Source organism: Condylura cristata, unplaced genomic scaffold, assembly GCF_000260355.1.
Source record: "Condylura cristata isolate star-nosed mole 26May11 unplaced genomic scaffold, ConCri1.0 scaffold00013, whole genome shotgun sequence".
Taxonomy (NCBI): domain Eukaryota; kingdom Metazoa; phylum Chordata; class Mammalia; order Eulipotyphla; family Talpidae; genus Condylura; species Condylura cristata.
In genome coordinates this window covers 23932665-23950970 of record NW_004567114.1, presented here as the reverse complement: position 1 = coordinate 23950970, position 18306 = coordinate 23932665, and the positions used below count along the sequence as shown (strand labels likewise).

The following is an 18306-nucleotide window of genomic DNA, read 5'->3' as shown; positions in this document are numbered from 1 at the left end:
CAGCACAATTAGGCTAACAGTAGACTTTCAATGAAATTGGAAATGCTTGTGGTTTTAGAACTTTAAGAAAAGCTTTGGTAGAAATTCTGATTTAGGTTTGTGTTTATTGTACTCTTTGAATGCAGAGGAAGAAACAAGTAGGGCGGAAGGTCCTGGAGCGTTATATGGGGCGCTTCCAGATGAGAAGTGTACATATACAGTGAGCGCAGTGGATGCCATCAGTGTCTGCCACTTAAGCTCAAAGGAAGCAGAACTCATGCTTCAGACCTGTGTAGTGGAGGACGGGAGCTGAACTTCATTAGAGGCAGTGGAGCATCCCAGGAGGGGGAGTGTATGTCATGGTTAAGTGCACAGTCTCAGGTACCAGATGGTTTACGCTCAAATCCTGGCCCTGATCCTCCTTAACTTTGCCACCATGGGCAAGTGTCTGAATTCCCTTGGGCTTCAGTTTTGCCTTCTGGAAAGTGAGCAAAATATTAGAACCTACCTCAGGTAAGTTGTTAAGATTCAATAAATTAGAACAGTGCCTGGCCCATCCGTGCCTAATAAAAGTGACCTGCCCTGACTCTTACTACCCTCCGGGCGCTGGCTGGGTGCCGCCCCCAGGTGCAGGGCTTCCTTCCCTGTGCTCATCATAGAGCAGTTCTGCCTTCTGCTTCATTTCCCCATATCCCCGGCCTGGGCCCCTCTTCTCCAGTGAGAAGAGAAAACCCCAAAATGTCAGCTGATACCATTACCTGCCAACAATTGTTTGCCTGCAAGAGCAGATACCCCAGCTCTGGGACTTGACTGTCTTGGACCTGTCTGCCTGTGGGCAGTCCTTGAGCTCCCCATGGCCTTTCTGGACTCTCATGATTTAAAAAACTGGATGGCCCTTGAGAAATATAAAAATATCAGATAAATATATAAAAATATCAGGGGAGAAAATAATAATAATAATGAAAACTATATACTAGAGACATTTTGTGGGGCTGGAGTGGGGAATGGGATCAAAAACAGTGGGGGGAGGGAAATGCACAGGACTATGGTGATGGCACACGGGTGATTCGGTGATGGGAAGCCCATGGGATTACAACTGAGATGGGAAAATGCACAAAATTATGTAAAAATAAATAAATATATATATATCAGATGGGGAAATACCTGCTCTGAAGGTGAGGAGGCTGACCTGGTGGCCCCCATGGGGACCTATTATGTGTATTTCTGGACTCAACCATAATCCTTTGGAATCTGCTTCTCTGGGCATGAGGTGTAGACTCTTGTTGTTAGATAAACATTTCTGGAAACATTTATCTGTGGGATTCTTGTCAGATGTCAAGCTCTGGCATGTGGGAAACACTGACTTTTTTCATTCTGCCGACAAACCTTCAAGCAAAAGGCAGAGAGCAGCCCTAATTACTTTCATTTTTACCACTGAGGCCCAGAGAGGTGAAGTGTGATACCCTGAAGACAAACGAGTGAGTCTCAGCGCCGGGGACAGTGGCTTGGACCATCTAGCTTCAGACACTGACACTGCAGCAACTCCTCTGCTAAAAATATTCCCTCATCTCTCATAGGCTTCCTCATGGCCTCGAGACTCAGGCACTCGGCCTATCCCTTGTCCTGCCACCAATGCTTGTTAGAGTTCCTAGCGCTCCTGAATTATTAGGCGTCCTGAGGAGCCCGGCAGCTTTTGGTCCATCCCCCAGCCCATCCACGGAGCTGCCAGCCAGATTCTGCGGGATCCATCCATCTAGTTGTGGCACAGGAAGGTGCTGACAGCAGGCAAGGACAGCACTAGGTTTGCGTTTTGCTGTATGGGGGGTTTGAGCGAGAACTAACTGTTGACTAGAAGATGTCTAGTCTGTGAGAGGAACATAAGCCAAGAACCCCACCCGATTCTCTCCCTCAGGTCTCCTTTTTAGGCAGCAAGTCTGATTCTGTAATGTTTTCTGCGTAAACCCATCCTCTACCCCCCATAGGGAAAATTCACCTTTGGAAGGAAAACTAGCAAGTAAAACCAAGCAGCCAGCCTGGGCTTGGGACACAAGTCTGAGAGCATCCAAGGCAGGAAAACAAGAGTGACAGCTAATAAGAGTCGTGTTCACGGGTGACTTGGTGATGGGAAACCCACGGGGATTACAACTGAGATGAAAAAAAAAAAAGTACAAAATGATGTAAAAATAAACTGTTATATTATTAAAAAAACAAAAGAGTCGTGTTCAGAACTGTAAGTTTAAGCATTTGTGGATGTAGGAGAGAAAGTCAATGTTTTCATGGGAAGTTGAAATTGAGTAGGTCACTGCTGTCCTGGATATGAACTTTGTTGGTAAAAATTCCCATCACTGCACTACGCACGCTACATCCATTTTGCGCCTCTGTAAAAAGACCCTATAAGTATCTCTCCAAAGTATAATCTGACCTCTTCTTGAACTTGTGCTTACCATTAAGCTGTAACTTTGGGCACGTATCATTCTTCATGATAAAACTCAAAGTAGACCTTTTCTCTGATTAATATACATGTGGACAAACTATATTTGGCAAATTGCTTTCTAAAGAACTAGCATTTAGGGGTGTCAGGTTTGTGCTCAACACTGCTTGAGGTATGACAAATACATTCATTGTCTCATTTTTACTATCACAAGGAGTTCCTGTAAGACAGCTATTATCTTCATTTAACACACAAGAAGGCCCAGGGCATATAGGCCCAGGGCATATCAGTAATATGCTCAAGGGCTTGGCTAGTCAGAGGGGAAGATTGGATTCCGGCCCAGGGCTAAATCTCTAGATAAAGCCAGTACACCCAAGACCTGGCTTAATAGAACAGGCCCATCCAGTGTGGCTGTGACCTGCTCTGGTTGTTCAATGTCCTGAATGTCACCTCTGTTCAGATCCAAGCTCCTTCTTCTTGTCTAATATGCTATTACACAGTAGTAAGATACATTCATTTCCTAAGGCTGCCATGTAGAGGACCATGACCTGGGGGCCTTAAAACAACAGCAGTGAGTTGTCTCACAGTTCTGGAGGGCAGGAGGCCCAGATCTCAGTGTTGACAGGGTTGGTCCCTTCTGAGAGCTATGGAAGGTGAATCTGTTACAGGCCTCGCTCCTCCCTTTTAATGGCCTCGGGCATTCCTTGGCTCATAGATAATTGTTCTCCCATCTCTTCACAGTGTCTTTTCTGTGTGTCGGGCTCTCCATCCAATTTTGACCTTTTAATAAGGTTCCCGTCATACTGATCTGGGGTCCATCCTAGTGACCTCCTTTGACACAATTACTGCTGTAAAGGCCCTCTCTCCAGCTTTGGTGGTGGCACTGTTATGATCTCACACACCTGAGGAGGTGTGAACCTAGTCCCCTAAATCATATCCACATAAATCATATAAACCATATACACAATGCTAACTCAAAACAGAAAAAATTTAAAAGACCCTCTCTCCAAATAGGATCGTGTTCTGGAGGTTCTGGGGATGTGAACTCCAATGGGGTTCCTCCTCCTCACCCCTGGTCCCAGAGGGGTCATGCTTTCCTTCTGCCCAGCAGGTCAGGGCAAATGATAGTAAATCAGCCATAAGAAGAAAACCAATGGCTGCATGAACTTGTTCTTCCTTCTTGCTTCCAGTTCCCTTTATCTCATGCCAGCGAGTGGCATTGCGCCCGGGCAATCAGTATGCCCTGCTTGCACCAGGAAAAACAAAAACAAAACAGGTGCCAGAGCCAGGAGGGCCTGACATGTTTTAGCCTGAGGCCTCGTGTGGGGTTCTTTAGGAAAATCACACTTAAGATTTCCCCTGAGTGCCTGAGTATGCGACAGACTTCTTTAAGGTGCTGATTCCCTTAGTGTTTTCCTTCTGCAGGTCCCTTGTGAACGTCTGCCAGCTCTTTTCAAAAATCATATCCCAGCCATCCAAGGTTTGGCAGTGGAAGAGGAATCGCCACCTGGAACGGGTGGCTAAGGATTTGCAGCCTGAATTCTTGTTCCCCTGTTTCACTTTTCTCTTGTGTGTCGCCCTGCTCACCAGGTTAAGCTCAGGGAAGGCTGTTTTGCTTCTAGAACTCCTTCCCTAGCAGGAACAGCCGTTTGTCTTAATTCTCCACAGCTTAGCTGATTTCTGGTTGCAGCATTTATTCTAACTTGTCAGATGACCGGACACCAGGAGGTTAAAAACCTTTCTTTTAAAGGGTCTTCTAAGCGAGAGTTGGCGGGGGGCCAGGCCCATCTTCACGTGTCCACAGTGAATGTGTCTCCCCCACCTGCACCTCTCTGTACCACATGATTGTGTCTTTGAGTCAAATAGGTACTTAGAGCCAAGACTACAAGCAGGAATGTGTCTCCTCTCCATCCAGATTAAGACCGGCCTCCCTGAGTCCTCAGTCTCTGCTGAGACTGACAAAGGCATTGGGGGGAAATCTTGCCCCCAGCACTTTGCCTTGGGAGGGTCACATCAGAGCAGAGTCCAGCGCCAGGCCCAAACAAAGCAAAACAAAACCAAGAGCTCTGCAGAGTGGGAGGATTGTCTTCCAGGGCCCTTTTGGCCACTGCCTACCAGTCCTGGCCATTGTGCCCAACAGACGGTGTGTTGCCATAACAAATCGAGAGAATTCCTTTTGAAGAGGAAGCAGAGATGCAGCATCCTCCTTCTGCGAAGGGGTGAACATTCATCATTCATTTTGATAGGTTTTTAGAACAAAATGGGTGTAGAGATTATTCAGTGATGTGCAGGTCCCTCCTATTACACATAGGAAATGGAGGCCCAGAAAGGGAAAGTGGTTTTCATAATCTTGGTAATGGCAAAGGGCAGTCTAGACTATAGCTCTCCTGATTCCCAACCCATTGTGCTAAAATATTGACCCATGCCTCATAGCAGAACATAGATGCTGTAACATAAACCTTAATTCAGACAGAGACCAGGTTACAACAACATAGAAGACACTTCTGAATCATCAGTGAGTCCAACTTCATTGAATCCTAAGAGACAATCTAAGATGCTCACCCCCACCCCCTGCCAAGGAAAGGCTCTAAGCACATGGATATAATAGTAGGAGGATTATATTTCAGAGATCCCCTGAATACCATTTAAATTGATCCCTTTCACTTGCCTTTCTGTGTGCACTTGAGTCAACCTCATCACCATCATTTCACCATCCAAATCCACTCTCGCCCTAAGAGTGAGTCCTATATCTTCAAAATGGACCAGAGGGTCGTTGTGTCTGGGTTTCATCTTGCTTTTACAGCTTTCTCCCTTTTTTTTTAAAGATTTATTTATTTATGCATACAGAACTGGGGTACAGGCCAGAGGTGCAGGGGCGGCGAGAGGCTTCACCAGAGACAGAGTGGGGAGCAGAGCAGGCAGATCAACGAAGTACACTGCTGAGGGGAGCAGCGGGCGGGTCAGGAGAGGTCTGCCACGCCATGTGGTCTCCTCCGGGGCAGGCGGGAATCGAACTCATGCGGAAGTGGCTTTAGCTTCTCAGTGCTGTGCTTTAACCCGCTGCGCCACCAGGGAGGGCCAGCTTTCTCCCTTTTACCACTTCTCTTTTGCTCCTGTCAGGAATAGTTTCTCAAATAATACATTCTCTCTCTCATTCCCTCCTCCCTCTCTCTCTCTTTTTCCACCCTCTATCTCTCCTTATCTTCCTCTCCCTCTTCCTTCATCCCTTTGCCCAGAAAGCTTTACCTCTAGTTCATCTTGATCAGTTATTTTGAAATGCTTGATGCTACATTCCAAGGGGTAATTGCAGGCATTTTTTTCTCAGTTGTTGCAACTGGCATCGAGTAGAAATCAGAGGTTGCTACACATCCTATAATGCATAGGGCAACCCCATGACAAAAAGCTACCCAGTCTAAAATCTTGATAGTGCTGAGGTTGAGAAATACTTATCTTTAGGCACAAACTTAAAAACTACTTCTCCCAAGAAGCCCTCTCAGAATGCTTTGTATTGGTTGAGGGCCTCTCCCCCCTTAGGACTCTTCATTCTTCCATTCTCCTGGTACACAGGAGCATTTGAGATAATATAACATCTGCCTTCCCTATCAACCCATCGGTTCCAGAGTGGGGTGGAATGTGGCTCATCATCAACTGACCCAGTGCCCAGTACACTTAGGCATTGCTCTTTTCACCAGGAACACAGAGGATGGTAGCTTACAGGTAATGTGGGCTGCCAAGGGCTTTGCACGTTCTTGGGCTGTGTGTCTAGAGCCAAGAGGAACTTGCTGGGGAGAAGAAAAGGAGGAATTTCCTCTAGGGTCTCGGATTGGTCAAATAATCAAATTAATACCAGATTGGTAAGAGAAAAAAAAATTAATTTTGTACCCATAGAGAGACTGTATTGACAGGAGGGGTCCAAGATAGGAAAGGGGAAATGAAGGGACAGGATAAAGGGCTAGGACTTCACGGAGAGAGGAGGCAAGGGAAGATGCTCTATAGTCAGATCAAGGTGGTTTCTGGTGTCACAATTCTGGATAAGACTGCACCCTCCCTCCCCATTTTTACCCTTCTCGGTACTTTAGGGCATAGTGAAAGTATCTCATGTGCCTGCGATCTCCCCTGATTTGAACTGGGAATATCCGTTGACTAAAATGGCTCAACTGGGGGCTGCTTCTGCACACCTGCGGGCTCCAGACCTGGCCACATCCAGACGTCACAGCTTCCACGCTCCATGCTTTGCACAGGAACCTGAAACCTTTTCATGAATGAGTCACAGAAATTGACTGCCTTTGGTCCTTTTGTCTTCGGGGGTGGGGTGAAGTTTTGGTTTCCGGACTTCTTTTCTCTGTACAATCCTAACTAGCCCCGTAACTTAGACATTTGAAAACTGTTTTTTGAAATAAGCAAAGGTCCTTTTCCTAGACTGCTTTGGTCAACAAGCAGAAGTGCCTGACTGAAGATGGTGAGCCGGGAAAAGCCTGCTTAGCCTGGCAGAGAGGACATAGTAGGGGTGGGGGCATGTGGAAAGAGCAGACAGGAAATCCTTTAGCTCTGGGAGCAGGAGTCTGGGAATCCCACACAGGGAGCAGCTGAGGCTCCCCTCAGAGACCCCTCCAGTCCCCAGAGCTGGTGAGCACCCAAGGGTACTCCAGAAGCCTGGGGTTGGCGTGGGCTGGGGGTGCTCAGTGGGCCTGGTTCTCTGGGAAACACAGCTGTCCACACTCTGGTCAGCAGCTTGCTGCTACTCTCCATTTGTTTGGCTTTCTGCTCTGTAACCAGTGGAACCTGATGGGTCAGTTTCTAGATCTGGACCCACTTTTTTACTTCCTGCTTTTCACACCTTCAACTTGAGAAACTGTGTGGTTCACCCGCTTCTTGGCTTGCAAAGGGATGACTCTTTTGTCCAAAATATTCAACAAAGAATTTGATCTCTTATAAAGTTTAGTAGTCAAGGCATTGAAACAGCCAAAGTGCACATCAATGGATGGATGGATAAAGAAGGTGTGGTGTACTCTCTCTCTCTCTCTCTCTCTCTCACATACACACACACATACACACACACACACAGGAATGGTACTCAGTTAAAAGAAAAGGTGGAATCTTGCTATTTATGACAGGGTGGATGGACTTAGAGTGTATTATGTTAAGTGAAATAAGTCAGTAGGACAAAGACAAATACCCAGAGATTTTACTCATGTGGAATATAAAGAAACAGAGGAAATGTACAACCAACACAAAACTTAAACTCTTAGACACAGAGGACACATTGGTTGTTACTAGAGGGGAAGGGAACCTGCCAGGTGGGTGAAACAGGTAAAGGGGCTTAGTTATATGGTTGCCGAAGGAAATGAGGCTTGTCATGTGATCACAATGGGGTATGTAAATTGGTCAGATTATAATGCCATCCCTCTGAAACCCAGGTGATAGTATAAACCAGTGTCACTCCTACAAAAACTTATTTTAAAAGGGGAAGCAGGTGTTCAGCAATTCTGTTACCTGGGGAGCTGTTTATGGGATTGAAACAGCTGAAGTTCGACTCCCTGAAGATTAAGAAAAGTGACTTGCCTCTAACCCAGTGACAGTTCTGCTGGTGTGTGTTGTGGGGAGGGGGAGGCAGCCTGGACGTGATGGAGCAACATCAGCACCCTCCCAGCCCAGCCAGGTCTAGGGGGAAGCAGTGGTTCACCTCCCAAGCCTGTATTTTTGTTTGGTTTGAAGGAGGCAGGTGCCTTCCTTCTTTCTGTTTTGGTAATCCCTCCCATAGGGATAGCATCACCTACTCCTAGCTCTCCCAGAAGCTCTGCAGTCCTGGGGTGAGGAGGACAGCGAAGCAGCTAGGACACAGAATTACAGGAGGTGCTTGCTCTCCAAGGTTCTGCAAGCTTTGAGACTAAGAGCTGATGAGACTTGTCCAGGGGAGAGGATTTACTGTGAGGTGGCTGGCTGTGGAATAAGAAGGGCTTTCTACCATAGGCACCTGTCAACCTGAGCTCCCCCTTGCCTGGGACGCCCAAGCCCCCCTCCAGACAGGTGCTTTCTGTGGGGTTGCTCACTAGTCCATCACAGGTCCCTGCTCCCAGGAACTGCAGAGACAGACCTGTATGGAAGAGAACTTGAACAAAGAGGCAGTTGTCATGGTAGGGGTTACAGAAGTATAGAACTGTCACAATATTAAATAACACTCTGGATACTTACCATGTACAAATTCCCGTGGTAAGTACTTAAGGCCATTATTTTATATAATCTCCACAACAGCTTAATAAAGAAGACTTGGTTGCTGGAGCCAGACAACATTTTTATGAACTAATTTTTTTAATTAATGTTTGTACCACTGTCTACGTCGTTGTACATGTAATGATATAGTGAAGTACATTGTTTCCATTGCTAATATTTTGAAAATAGAGGATTTCTGTCCTTACAGTGGTCATTGTAGCTCTCCCACCACTAAAGCATCCATTGTCCTCCACCAGCGTCTACTGTGCTTCCTCCCCCAACTCTCGTCCCTTCCCCCTCCCTTCTCCCCTCTTCTCGTGGTCGGTTTTCAAGGATTGGTTTTATAGTTTGTCTTTGTTGAGACTTGGTTTGTTTTTGCTCTATCCCATACATATGGACGCCACCCAGTATTTATCTTCTTCCTTCTGAAATTTCACTAAGTATAAGCCCTTCCAGTTCCATCCATGCTGCTGCAAATGATGAGCTTCTCTTTCTTGAGTGCTGACAAGTATTCCCACATTTTCTTGGTCCATTCATCTGTTTTTGAATATTTATGTTGTTTCCATAGCTTGACTATGGGAAATAATGCTGCAATAAACAGGAGCGCGTGTTTCCTTTAAAATTAGTGTTTTTGTGTTCTTTGGGTAGATACCTGGGAGCAGAATTGCTGGCTCAGAGGGCAGATCCACTTTTAGTATTTTGAGGAACCTCCACACAGCTTCCTATGTAGGGGACGGACTAGCCCACATCCCTGCCAACAGTATAAGAGGCTTTCTTTTCTCCGCATCCTCACTGACACTTGTTATTTCTGTTTCTTTTCATATGGGCCATTTTCACAGGTGCGAGGTGGTATCTCGTTTTGATTTATATTTCTTTGATAAGTGGTAAGATGGGCTTACTGGCCATCTGTATATCTTCTTTGGAGAAGTGCCTATTAATGCTTCTGCCCATTTTTTGATTGGGTTGTTTGTTTTCTTTTGTTGAGTTGTATGAACTCTTTGTAGATCTTTGATATCAGTTAGATGTCTGGTGTGCAAATATGTTCTCCCATTCTGTGGTGTGGCCAGACAACTTTGATTTAAATTTCAGCCTTGACTCTCATATAGTGTGAACTTGGGAAATTACCTCTCTGGGCCTCAGTTATCCCATCTGTAAATAGGAATAATACTGGGTCCTACACTATAGTGTTCCAAGGATTATACTAGGTAATATATGTACAGCAATGAGACATGCATTGGGTACAAGGTAAGCCCTTGACCAAGATCAGTCACATTTAATGTTATTGGTTATTGTTAATGTTAATGATAATGTTAGTGGGTTTTGCCTCTGGTAGCTTATTTCTAGGCAGCTATAACAAAATCTCATCTACTGCTTATTTCTAGGCAGCCATAACAAAAATCTCATCTACTTATATAACAAAATAGAAATTTATTCTCTCATAGTTCTGTAAGATAGGAGTCCAAGACCAATGTATTAGTATTGTTCTTACGGTGAGGGAGAACTTGTTTCATGCTTTTTTCCTACCTTCTGGTTACCTCAGGCAGCCCTAGAATTAAAGATGGCTGCAATCTCCTTGTATCTCTGAACATCATCTTTCCTCTATGTGTGTGTCTGTCTCTAGCTTACTTCACTTAGTTCTTTATAGCAAAGCACCATGGAGTAGGTACTCAAACAACCACTTATTCCTCATAGTCCCAGAGACTGGGAAGTACACCACCATCAGCAGATGCCATATCTGAGGAGTGCCCACTTCCTGGTCCCTGGGAAGCTGTGCCCTGACATAGCAGACGGGGAAAGGCCCTGTCAGGGGTCTCATCAAAATCCCAATCCTGAGGCTTCCACCCTCATGCCTGGTCCCCTCTCAAAGGTCCCACCTCCAAATACCATCATCCTAGGGATTAGATTTCAACAAAGGAATTTGGGGGAACTCAAACACTCAGTCTATAGGACCTATTTTATAGTGACCCCAGTGGTATTGGATTAGAACCCATTCTAATCATCCCATTCTAACTTGAGACATTTGTAAAGACCCCATTTGCAAATAAGGTCACATTCTGAGTTAGTGGAAGTGAGGATTCCAACCTATCTTTTTTTTTAGAGACACAACTCAATTCATAGTACAAGGCTAGTACTTGCTCGGTGTCACACAGCTTGTTGGTGATGAAGTTGAGTCTTAGAACCAGGATTATTTGATGACAAACTCCATGGCACTAAAGCTCAACACTACTGAACCATTTTTGGACAGGGTCAAGAACTGAAGTGGGACAGTGTTGTGTTGATGGCATTTTCCCTTCATTCCCCCCTTATAGCCTGCCTGCTCCAGGCTGAGCTGGTAAACTATGAGCGAGTCAAAGAGTATTGCCTCAAAGTGCTGAAGAAGGAAGGGGAGAACTTCAAAGCCCTTTACAGGTCTGGTGTGGCCTTCTACCACCTTGGCGACTACGACAAAGCACTCTACTACCTGAAGGAAGCGAGGACCCGACAACCAACAGGTAAGATAGAAATGGCTGTTTTCTTACCAGGAGTCTCCTTTGGCAGCTCTCTGGGCCTCTTCTCTGCAGTCAGTGGCTTCCGTGGCTGTCAGGGAAAGATGTATCTAAGTAGGGCCCACATCTGTGTGAGGACCTGAAAGGAGAGCACCCGGTCACGCCTTGCCTGGGACTCTGTCTTTTCCACCTCAGAACCCAGGTCACTTCACTTCTCCAATAAAAGCATTGAATTCTACTTGCAGGATTTGTGCTGGGACACTCAGGGGTGTACATGAAAGACATGGTTTCTACTTGTGAGTAGCCCACATTCTGGGTGCCAAGACAGGAAACCACGGAACATTTTGGCGCTAAGTCCAGCATCCTGCAGGAAGCATGCTCTGACACCTTGAGTCCAATCCCCTGCCTTAGAGTGTGTGTTATCTATGCTATTTGCTTAAACTCCTGGCCATGAGCTCAGCCCTACATTCACTCCACGGTTACTGAGCATGTACAGCAGCCCGCGACTTCCAAGTGCAGAACATGCACACAATAAAAGCGAGAAACAAAAGGTTGTTCTCTTCAAGGAGTTTATGTTATAATAGAGGGAGATGGACAGTAAACCAATGGACCAACCGGTAATGCAATATTTAGTACTGATAAGTACTATGAAGAAAATAAAGCATGGTAACAGGGGGTGTTATTTAGAACAGATGGTCAGGAAGAACCTCTCTGAAGAAGTCATAGTTAAACAATGACTAACTTGAGGTTGTTACTTTTGCTCAATGCCCAATCTTTTTTTTTTTTTCAAGATTTATTTATTTGTGCATACAGAACTGGGGTACAGGCCAGAGGCTCAGGGGCGGCGAGAGGCTTCACCAGAGACAGAGTGGGGGGCAGAACAGGCAGATGGACGAAGGACACTGCTGAGAGGAGCAGCAGGCGGGTCAGGAGAGGTCTGCCACGCCATGTGGTCACCTCCAGGGCGGGGATTGAACTCATGAGGAAGTGGCTTTAGCTTCTTAGTGCTGTGCTTTAACCCACTGCACCACCAGGGAGGGCCAACCAATCTTTTTTTTTTTTTTTAAATGCAATTCTCCTTGCAAGAAGTCTTTAAGAACTTTAGTATCATTTATAAACATGCAAATGTTTGAAAAGACCATTTATGTTTATTGTTTTAAGAACATAAGTGCCTTTATTTTCATCTTCATTCTTCTGGTTTCTGTATATAAATCATGTTTCCCCCAACTCGACTGTAAGCAACTTGAAGACTAAGAACTGAACTGTTTCAACTGAATTTTCTGGAGTATCTTCTACATGCCTGCACTGTTCTGGATGCTGGTTAGAAGGAAGCATGACTATTTCACAGCATTCATTTCTACTTCTAGAAGGAAACATCTCAGGCAGCCCCTGTAACTTTTATATTCTGGGGTGTGTGGAGCTAGCCAGCTGTTCCATGGCATGCCCTCACCCTGCCCACTATTTAAGGACTGAATTAGGGGAAATTCCCCAGATTGTGAAGAGGTGATTGCTTGACCCTATTTATAAGATCCGCCAGTGAAACAAATTTAAATTCTGATAAAAATGGCATTCAATTGATATTTATTGATCTTACCTATTTCGATCCTCACTATATTTTTACAAGGAAGGTATTATGATGCCCAAGAGAGACAAGGTTTGGAATCAGACACACCATTTACCATGTGTCTCCTTGGTATCTAAATTCCCCATGGCTCAGTTTTCCCCTTTTGTCACAGTGAGGATGATGACACATTTGTGTCATGAGGGTTAAATGAGATAATGAAGGTTAAAGAGCATGAATACAATAGACCTTCAAAAATGGGGACTGTTTCTCACAGAGGAGACACAGAGCTCAGAGAAGTTGATAACCTGCCTGAAGTTAAACCCCATGTGCGTGTCATACCATGGAGATGGGCTGTTACACAGAGGGGAGAAACCCCTGTTCCTGTCCTTCCCATTGGTCCCCTGGGTCAGGGTGACCTGTCCACCTTGTTTGGGGCTGGGTCAGGAAGTGCACACTCTGGTTGCCCTTGCAGTCACCATGGATCTGCAGAAGAGTCCTAGGCTGAGAGAGTCAGGCCTGTCCGTGATCCATAGACACAGCTTTAGCCTGATACCATGGAGACCCAATTGCTCCCAGCTGTTCTCTAAGGTATGTTTCTCTCCTCACAGACACCAACGTGATTCGATATATCCAGCTGACGGAGATGAAGCTCAGCAGATGCTCCCAGAGAGAGAAGGAAGCCATGTAACTAGAACACCTCTCTCGAGCTGCACCCACACCTGACCTGGGACTTCCAGGCACCCCTGGTGGAGATCCCACCAGGCCTTTTTCCTTCCTCCCACTTCTTCTGGTCCCCTCCTCTTCTCCTGTTGCTCCTCAACTCTTTGTCCCTCCAGTGTGAAAAGGAGAGGTACAAATCTGGAACCTGGCAGGGTGCGCCCACAGTAGAGACATCTTCTTCTCAGGAGGTCCAACACTGAGGAGGACCTGCAGCAACACTGGAGAGGACTCCGTGGACCTGGAATGTTCTGGTGGTTCTGACTTTGGCAGCGCTTCCAACAGAGGCAGAACCCGACAGGTGTACGTCCCAAGAGCGACAGGCACGGAGCCCACAGACTGAACCCCCCTGCACACCCTCATGAGGGACCACAGCATCTCAAGGCAACGGTGACATGTCCAGGGATGAGACAAACACCGGAAGCATCTGTTAAGCCAACACAGGGACTGTGAATTTGTACACTGGAATCCCCTCAGCCCCAGTAACCTCAGCCCCTGCCTCCCTCCCTCACTTGTTGTCTTGGCTTATGCTTTCTTCTCTCCCTTTCAGGGATCTGAAACTCTGCCAGGATTTACATGCCACTGAAGCCCACTCTCAGAGCCCTGTGGTGACACACATACCATTCTCCCATACGCCCATCCAGTAGGCAGCAGTGACGTATTTATAGAAGGGCAGGAATGAACCATGTAGGTGATGGGGGAAGGAGAGATCTAGACATCTAGGTGAAAGAGTGTTGTTATAGATGGGGGATTGAACTGTGGACTAATTAAGTGTAAATAAGAATAAGTAAACAGGCAGCCAGGTCCTGTCAATTCTGTTGGAAGCTGCCCAGTCCCTAACTTTCTGCCCTCCCCCAACTCTCAGTCAGAGCTACTTGTAGCCAGGCAGGGTGGGGCTTCCCCCAAAGCAAAGAGCCATTTGTCCAGTGGTTGACGAGTTGGCTGCTGCCTTTGTGCTCTCAGAGGAGGCTGGAGGTGTGGAAACTGCCTAGGGACTTGCTTTGTGGGAACTTGTACAGCCTCTTTTTGATGAAATTATCTGGACTCAATATCTAGCTCATAGAATGTGTTCAACAAACATTTGTTGAATGAATAAATTATGACTGCAGACTGGCTCTCCTGCCTTAAATGAATTTCATCCCAGCCTGGTCTCCTGATATCTAAGTTCTTTGCGCTCCGCCATGTTGCTTCAGTCAAATAAGAAACATTTACTGAGGGTTTATTGTTTGCCTGTCATTGTGCAATATGCTGTGGAAGAGAGGATGTAGTTCCAATCTTCAAGGAGATGGAAGAGTTGAGGAATACTCATCTGAGATTATGACCAATGACACCTTTCATTTATACGATGCTTTAAATTTTCAAAGCACTTTCATGTATTTTTTGTGTGATTAGTGAAAGAGATAATATTGTACACCTTATAATACAGATGCAATAATGTTAATAGTTAGCATTTATTAAATGCACTATCCTCAGATCTTTACATGTATCATCTTCTTTCTTTTTTTATTTTTAAGATTTATTTATTTATGCATACAGAACTGGGGTATAGGCCAGAGGTGAAAGGGGGGTGAGAGGCTTCACCAGAGACAGAGTGGGGGGCAGATCGATGAAGTACACTGCTGAGGGGAGCAGCGGGTGGGTCAGGAGAGGTCTGCCACACCATGTGGTCACTCTGGGGCAGGCGGGGATTGAACTCATGCGGAAGTGGCTTTAGCTTCTTAGTGCTGTGCTTTAACCCGCTGCGCCACCAGGGATGGCCCGTATCATCTTATTTCTTTCATGCAATTATCCTAGGAGATACTACTTATCCATCTGGTAGATAAGAAAACTGAAAACCAGGAAAGTTAACTGACCAAAGCTTACATGACTTGAACCAGGTCTGTCTGGCTCTCGAGTTTTAGCTGTTAACTACTCTCTGGTGAGCTGTTGTTCAACAGTTATCAAAGGCAGGTATTAAGTTGAAAGCCTTGACTGTGTCAGCAGTGGAACATAGACTGCCTCTTGCCTTTAGTCCCAAACAAAAAAGAACAGTCTTAACACCAGACTCCTGAGTGGTCAGAGCAGTGACAGGCCAGGAAAAGACAGCTGAGACCCAGCAGTTATTTCTGTGTCTTTACTCCACATGCTGAGGGGGCCGGCATGTATCCAGCCTACCTACCGTTCCTCATCCATCCCCAGCATTAGGGAAGAATCACAATTATAGGTAGAGATGGGAAGGAAGCACAGAGCTAATTATGGGTTATTTGTTTAATCAGAGGCTCCACCACTGCAGGCTCCATCACTGCTAAAGAGCCCAGAAGCCAGCAGCACAGGTTATATTCACATAGTGACTCAAAGGCTTCCAACTGAGCAGTAAGAAGAGGATGTTACAGCTGCCACATCCTTCCCCACCCCTACTCTGCCCTGTTCCCCTGAAATGGCATGACATGACCCACCGCAGCAGGCACGGCACAGGCAAATGTACAAAACTCTGTTCCTAAGCCTCCAGCTCAGAAAGCCTGTGAGTTGGCAGATTGCTTGTTAGGATCTGAAGGGTGCACATGAGTTCAGAGGTGACCTGCAGAACTGATTCAGACAAGATCAGGAGTGTTCAGGATAGTATGGCTGTAAACTATGCAGAACCAATCCAAACCGGTCTTCAAGCCACCAGGAGTGACTCAGAGTAACTGTCCTGAGTGGAGCAGATGGAGGTTTTGCCTCAGTGGATGAGTTGGGAGAGGTCTGGGGAAAGATTGCTGCTATCCCAAAGAGAAAGGTTGAAAACCAAAACCTTGCAGGGACAACCTGTGCAGCCTCAGCTTGTTTGGCGAGGAAGACACACATGCTTATTGGAACTTACCCTCTGAGATGCAAAGCAAAGTGAGCCTAGGACAAATGTTGCCTGGGGTGTTGGTTGATGTGTGGGGCGATGGGGCTGAATTTTCTGCCATTTGTCCAACAAGGATTTCAGCAAGTTAATAGCAAAAGCAAATGTGTTTCCCCTGCCAAGTCTTCAGCTCCCCGTTCCCCACCCCTCCCCCAGGCAATTAAAAGAGCACTTTGTTTGCAGATGCCACCTGAGTGATACCTGGAGCACTAGCCCTGGCTCTGACCTGCTTTGTCTTCTGCTTAGACTTCTGTTAATAAACTTCCTGGGGAAATATTATACTTCTAAACATTATACTTTGCTGATGAAGGCCTCAAATGTGCATTGTAGAAATTTTAGGGACATAAAAGGAAAACTCCAACTCATAAATCCTACCACCCAAGGTAACTATTGCTGCATTTTTATTGGTATCTTCTGGTCTCTTTGGCAAAACTGTTCACATGCACATTTTTTAACAAAAAATTGGATTCCACTGTGTATACTCTTTCATAACTTACTTTTCAAAAGGTGTATTTATATTTTAGGATATGTAAGAATGCACAGGTACAAATTTTTAAAACTCTGTAGTAAGAAGTAAATCTGATTTCAACCTGCTGTCAACACCTGCTTCCCTCTGATTACTTGTCTGTCCTCCCAGAGACATTTATCATTTTCCAATATTTGTGTATATATATTCTTTTGTCACACAAAAATGGTAGCTTCTTGGACACGCTTTTTGCATCTTGCTCCACTTCATTTATTATTTCATGATGTCACACATTTTTCCTCTGTCTCAGAAATTTTTAAGGGATTTCTCATGATACAGAGAGACCTGCCCTCCCTCACTTGGTAACTAATCTCTTAACAGCAGTTTTTTCCATTTGTCCCGAACCTTTACTGTAAATGATATTGCAACAGGCATTCCTGCAGCTAAATTTTGCACACATCTAGAAATGTTTCCCAAGGATGAAGTTCAAGTAGGAAACTGCCCGACTACCTTTAAGAATTTTGATATATGGCACCAACCGCCCTCCACAAAGTTCATACCAAACAGAACCTCTCCTGTGCAGTCTTGAACACGCTCTGTCCTGACCCTTCAGTAGTAGGGTCATAGTCACTTATCAAACACCTACTAATCTGATAGTGAAAACAATAACTTGTCGATGTGGTTTGGACTTGCACTTGGTTGATTATTAGTGAATAACATCTTCATGTGCTTCTTGACCATTTATACATCTTTCTTTGTGAATTTTCTATTTATCTGACACTGGTATGTTTACCTTTATTATCAATATGTAATTTATTAAGAATATTATTTTTGTCAAGAAACATTGCAGATATGATTTCCAAGTGCTTTGTTTTCAATTTTTGTTCATGGTGCTTTTTGGCATACATAAATTCTTAACTCTGCAATTAATTTGTTCCTCTGTTACCAGCTTCTTCTATCCATGAGTCTTCTCCTTTCTACCGGAGTAAGTCTTCTAAAACACAACCATGTTACAACTCTCCAAGGCTTAAACACCGTCAGTGGTTCTTCATTTAGGTTAAAGTCCAAACCTCTTAGCATAAAACACAGTCTTTTCTGTGATTTCTCTCCGTGGCTTTCCAGGTTTCTCTCTTGTCCTTTCCTTCAAGGTGTCCTGCTTTCCTGTGATTTCCCATAATTCTGGGTCTCTGAGCCTTTCCAAGCTGTTCACTCAGTCTAGCTGGCCACGCTTCACTCCTCCAGCTCTGTGTTTACCTTGCCGGCTCAGACAGGACTTGCTTGAAAGCACTCTTTGACTCATTGTTCTGCATTCATAAGGGCACAGGAACCTGCCTCTGCCTCTCATTCCCTCCAGTGAGTTAGAATTTCGTATTATGTTCGTTTCCTCCACTACCTGAATATTGCTAAATGTGGGCATTTTGGTCAATCCATGGCTCGCACACAGTAAGTACTCAATAAACATTGAGCATTAAGTCTGGAATGAATGAATGACTATTGGGCTCAGTGGCTAATATCATGGGAGGTAAATACAGGGCGAGACTGGATCTGTGGTCCTGAAGCCATGGAAGCCTTGGGTTAAAAGCGAAG

The 18306-nt window shown here is 45.3% G+C and overlaps 1 protein-coding gene across 1 annotated transcript in view; it reads left to right on the top strand.

Annotated features, from left to right (window-relative positions):
• Positions 1-14867, top strand: part of TTC9 (tetratricopeptide repeat domain 9) — a gene marked incomplete at its 5' end in the record, with an annotated part of 35535 nt that extends 20668 nt beyond the window's left edge. Inside the window, 2 exons of the mRNA XM_004681730.2 lie at positions 10930-11112; positions 13279-14867. Coding sequence (XP_004681787.2) covers positions 10930-11112; positions 13279-13358 — 263 coding nt within the window. The remainder of the gene's footprint in view (positions 1-10929; positions 11113-13278) is intronic.
• Positions 14868-18306: the final 3439 nt, after the last annotated feature.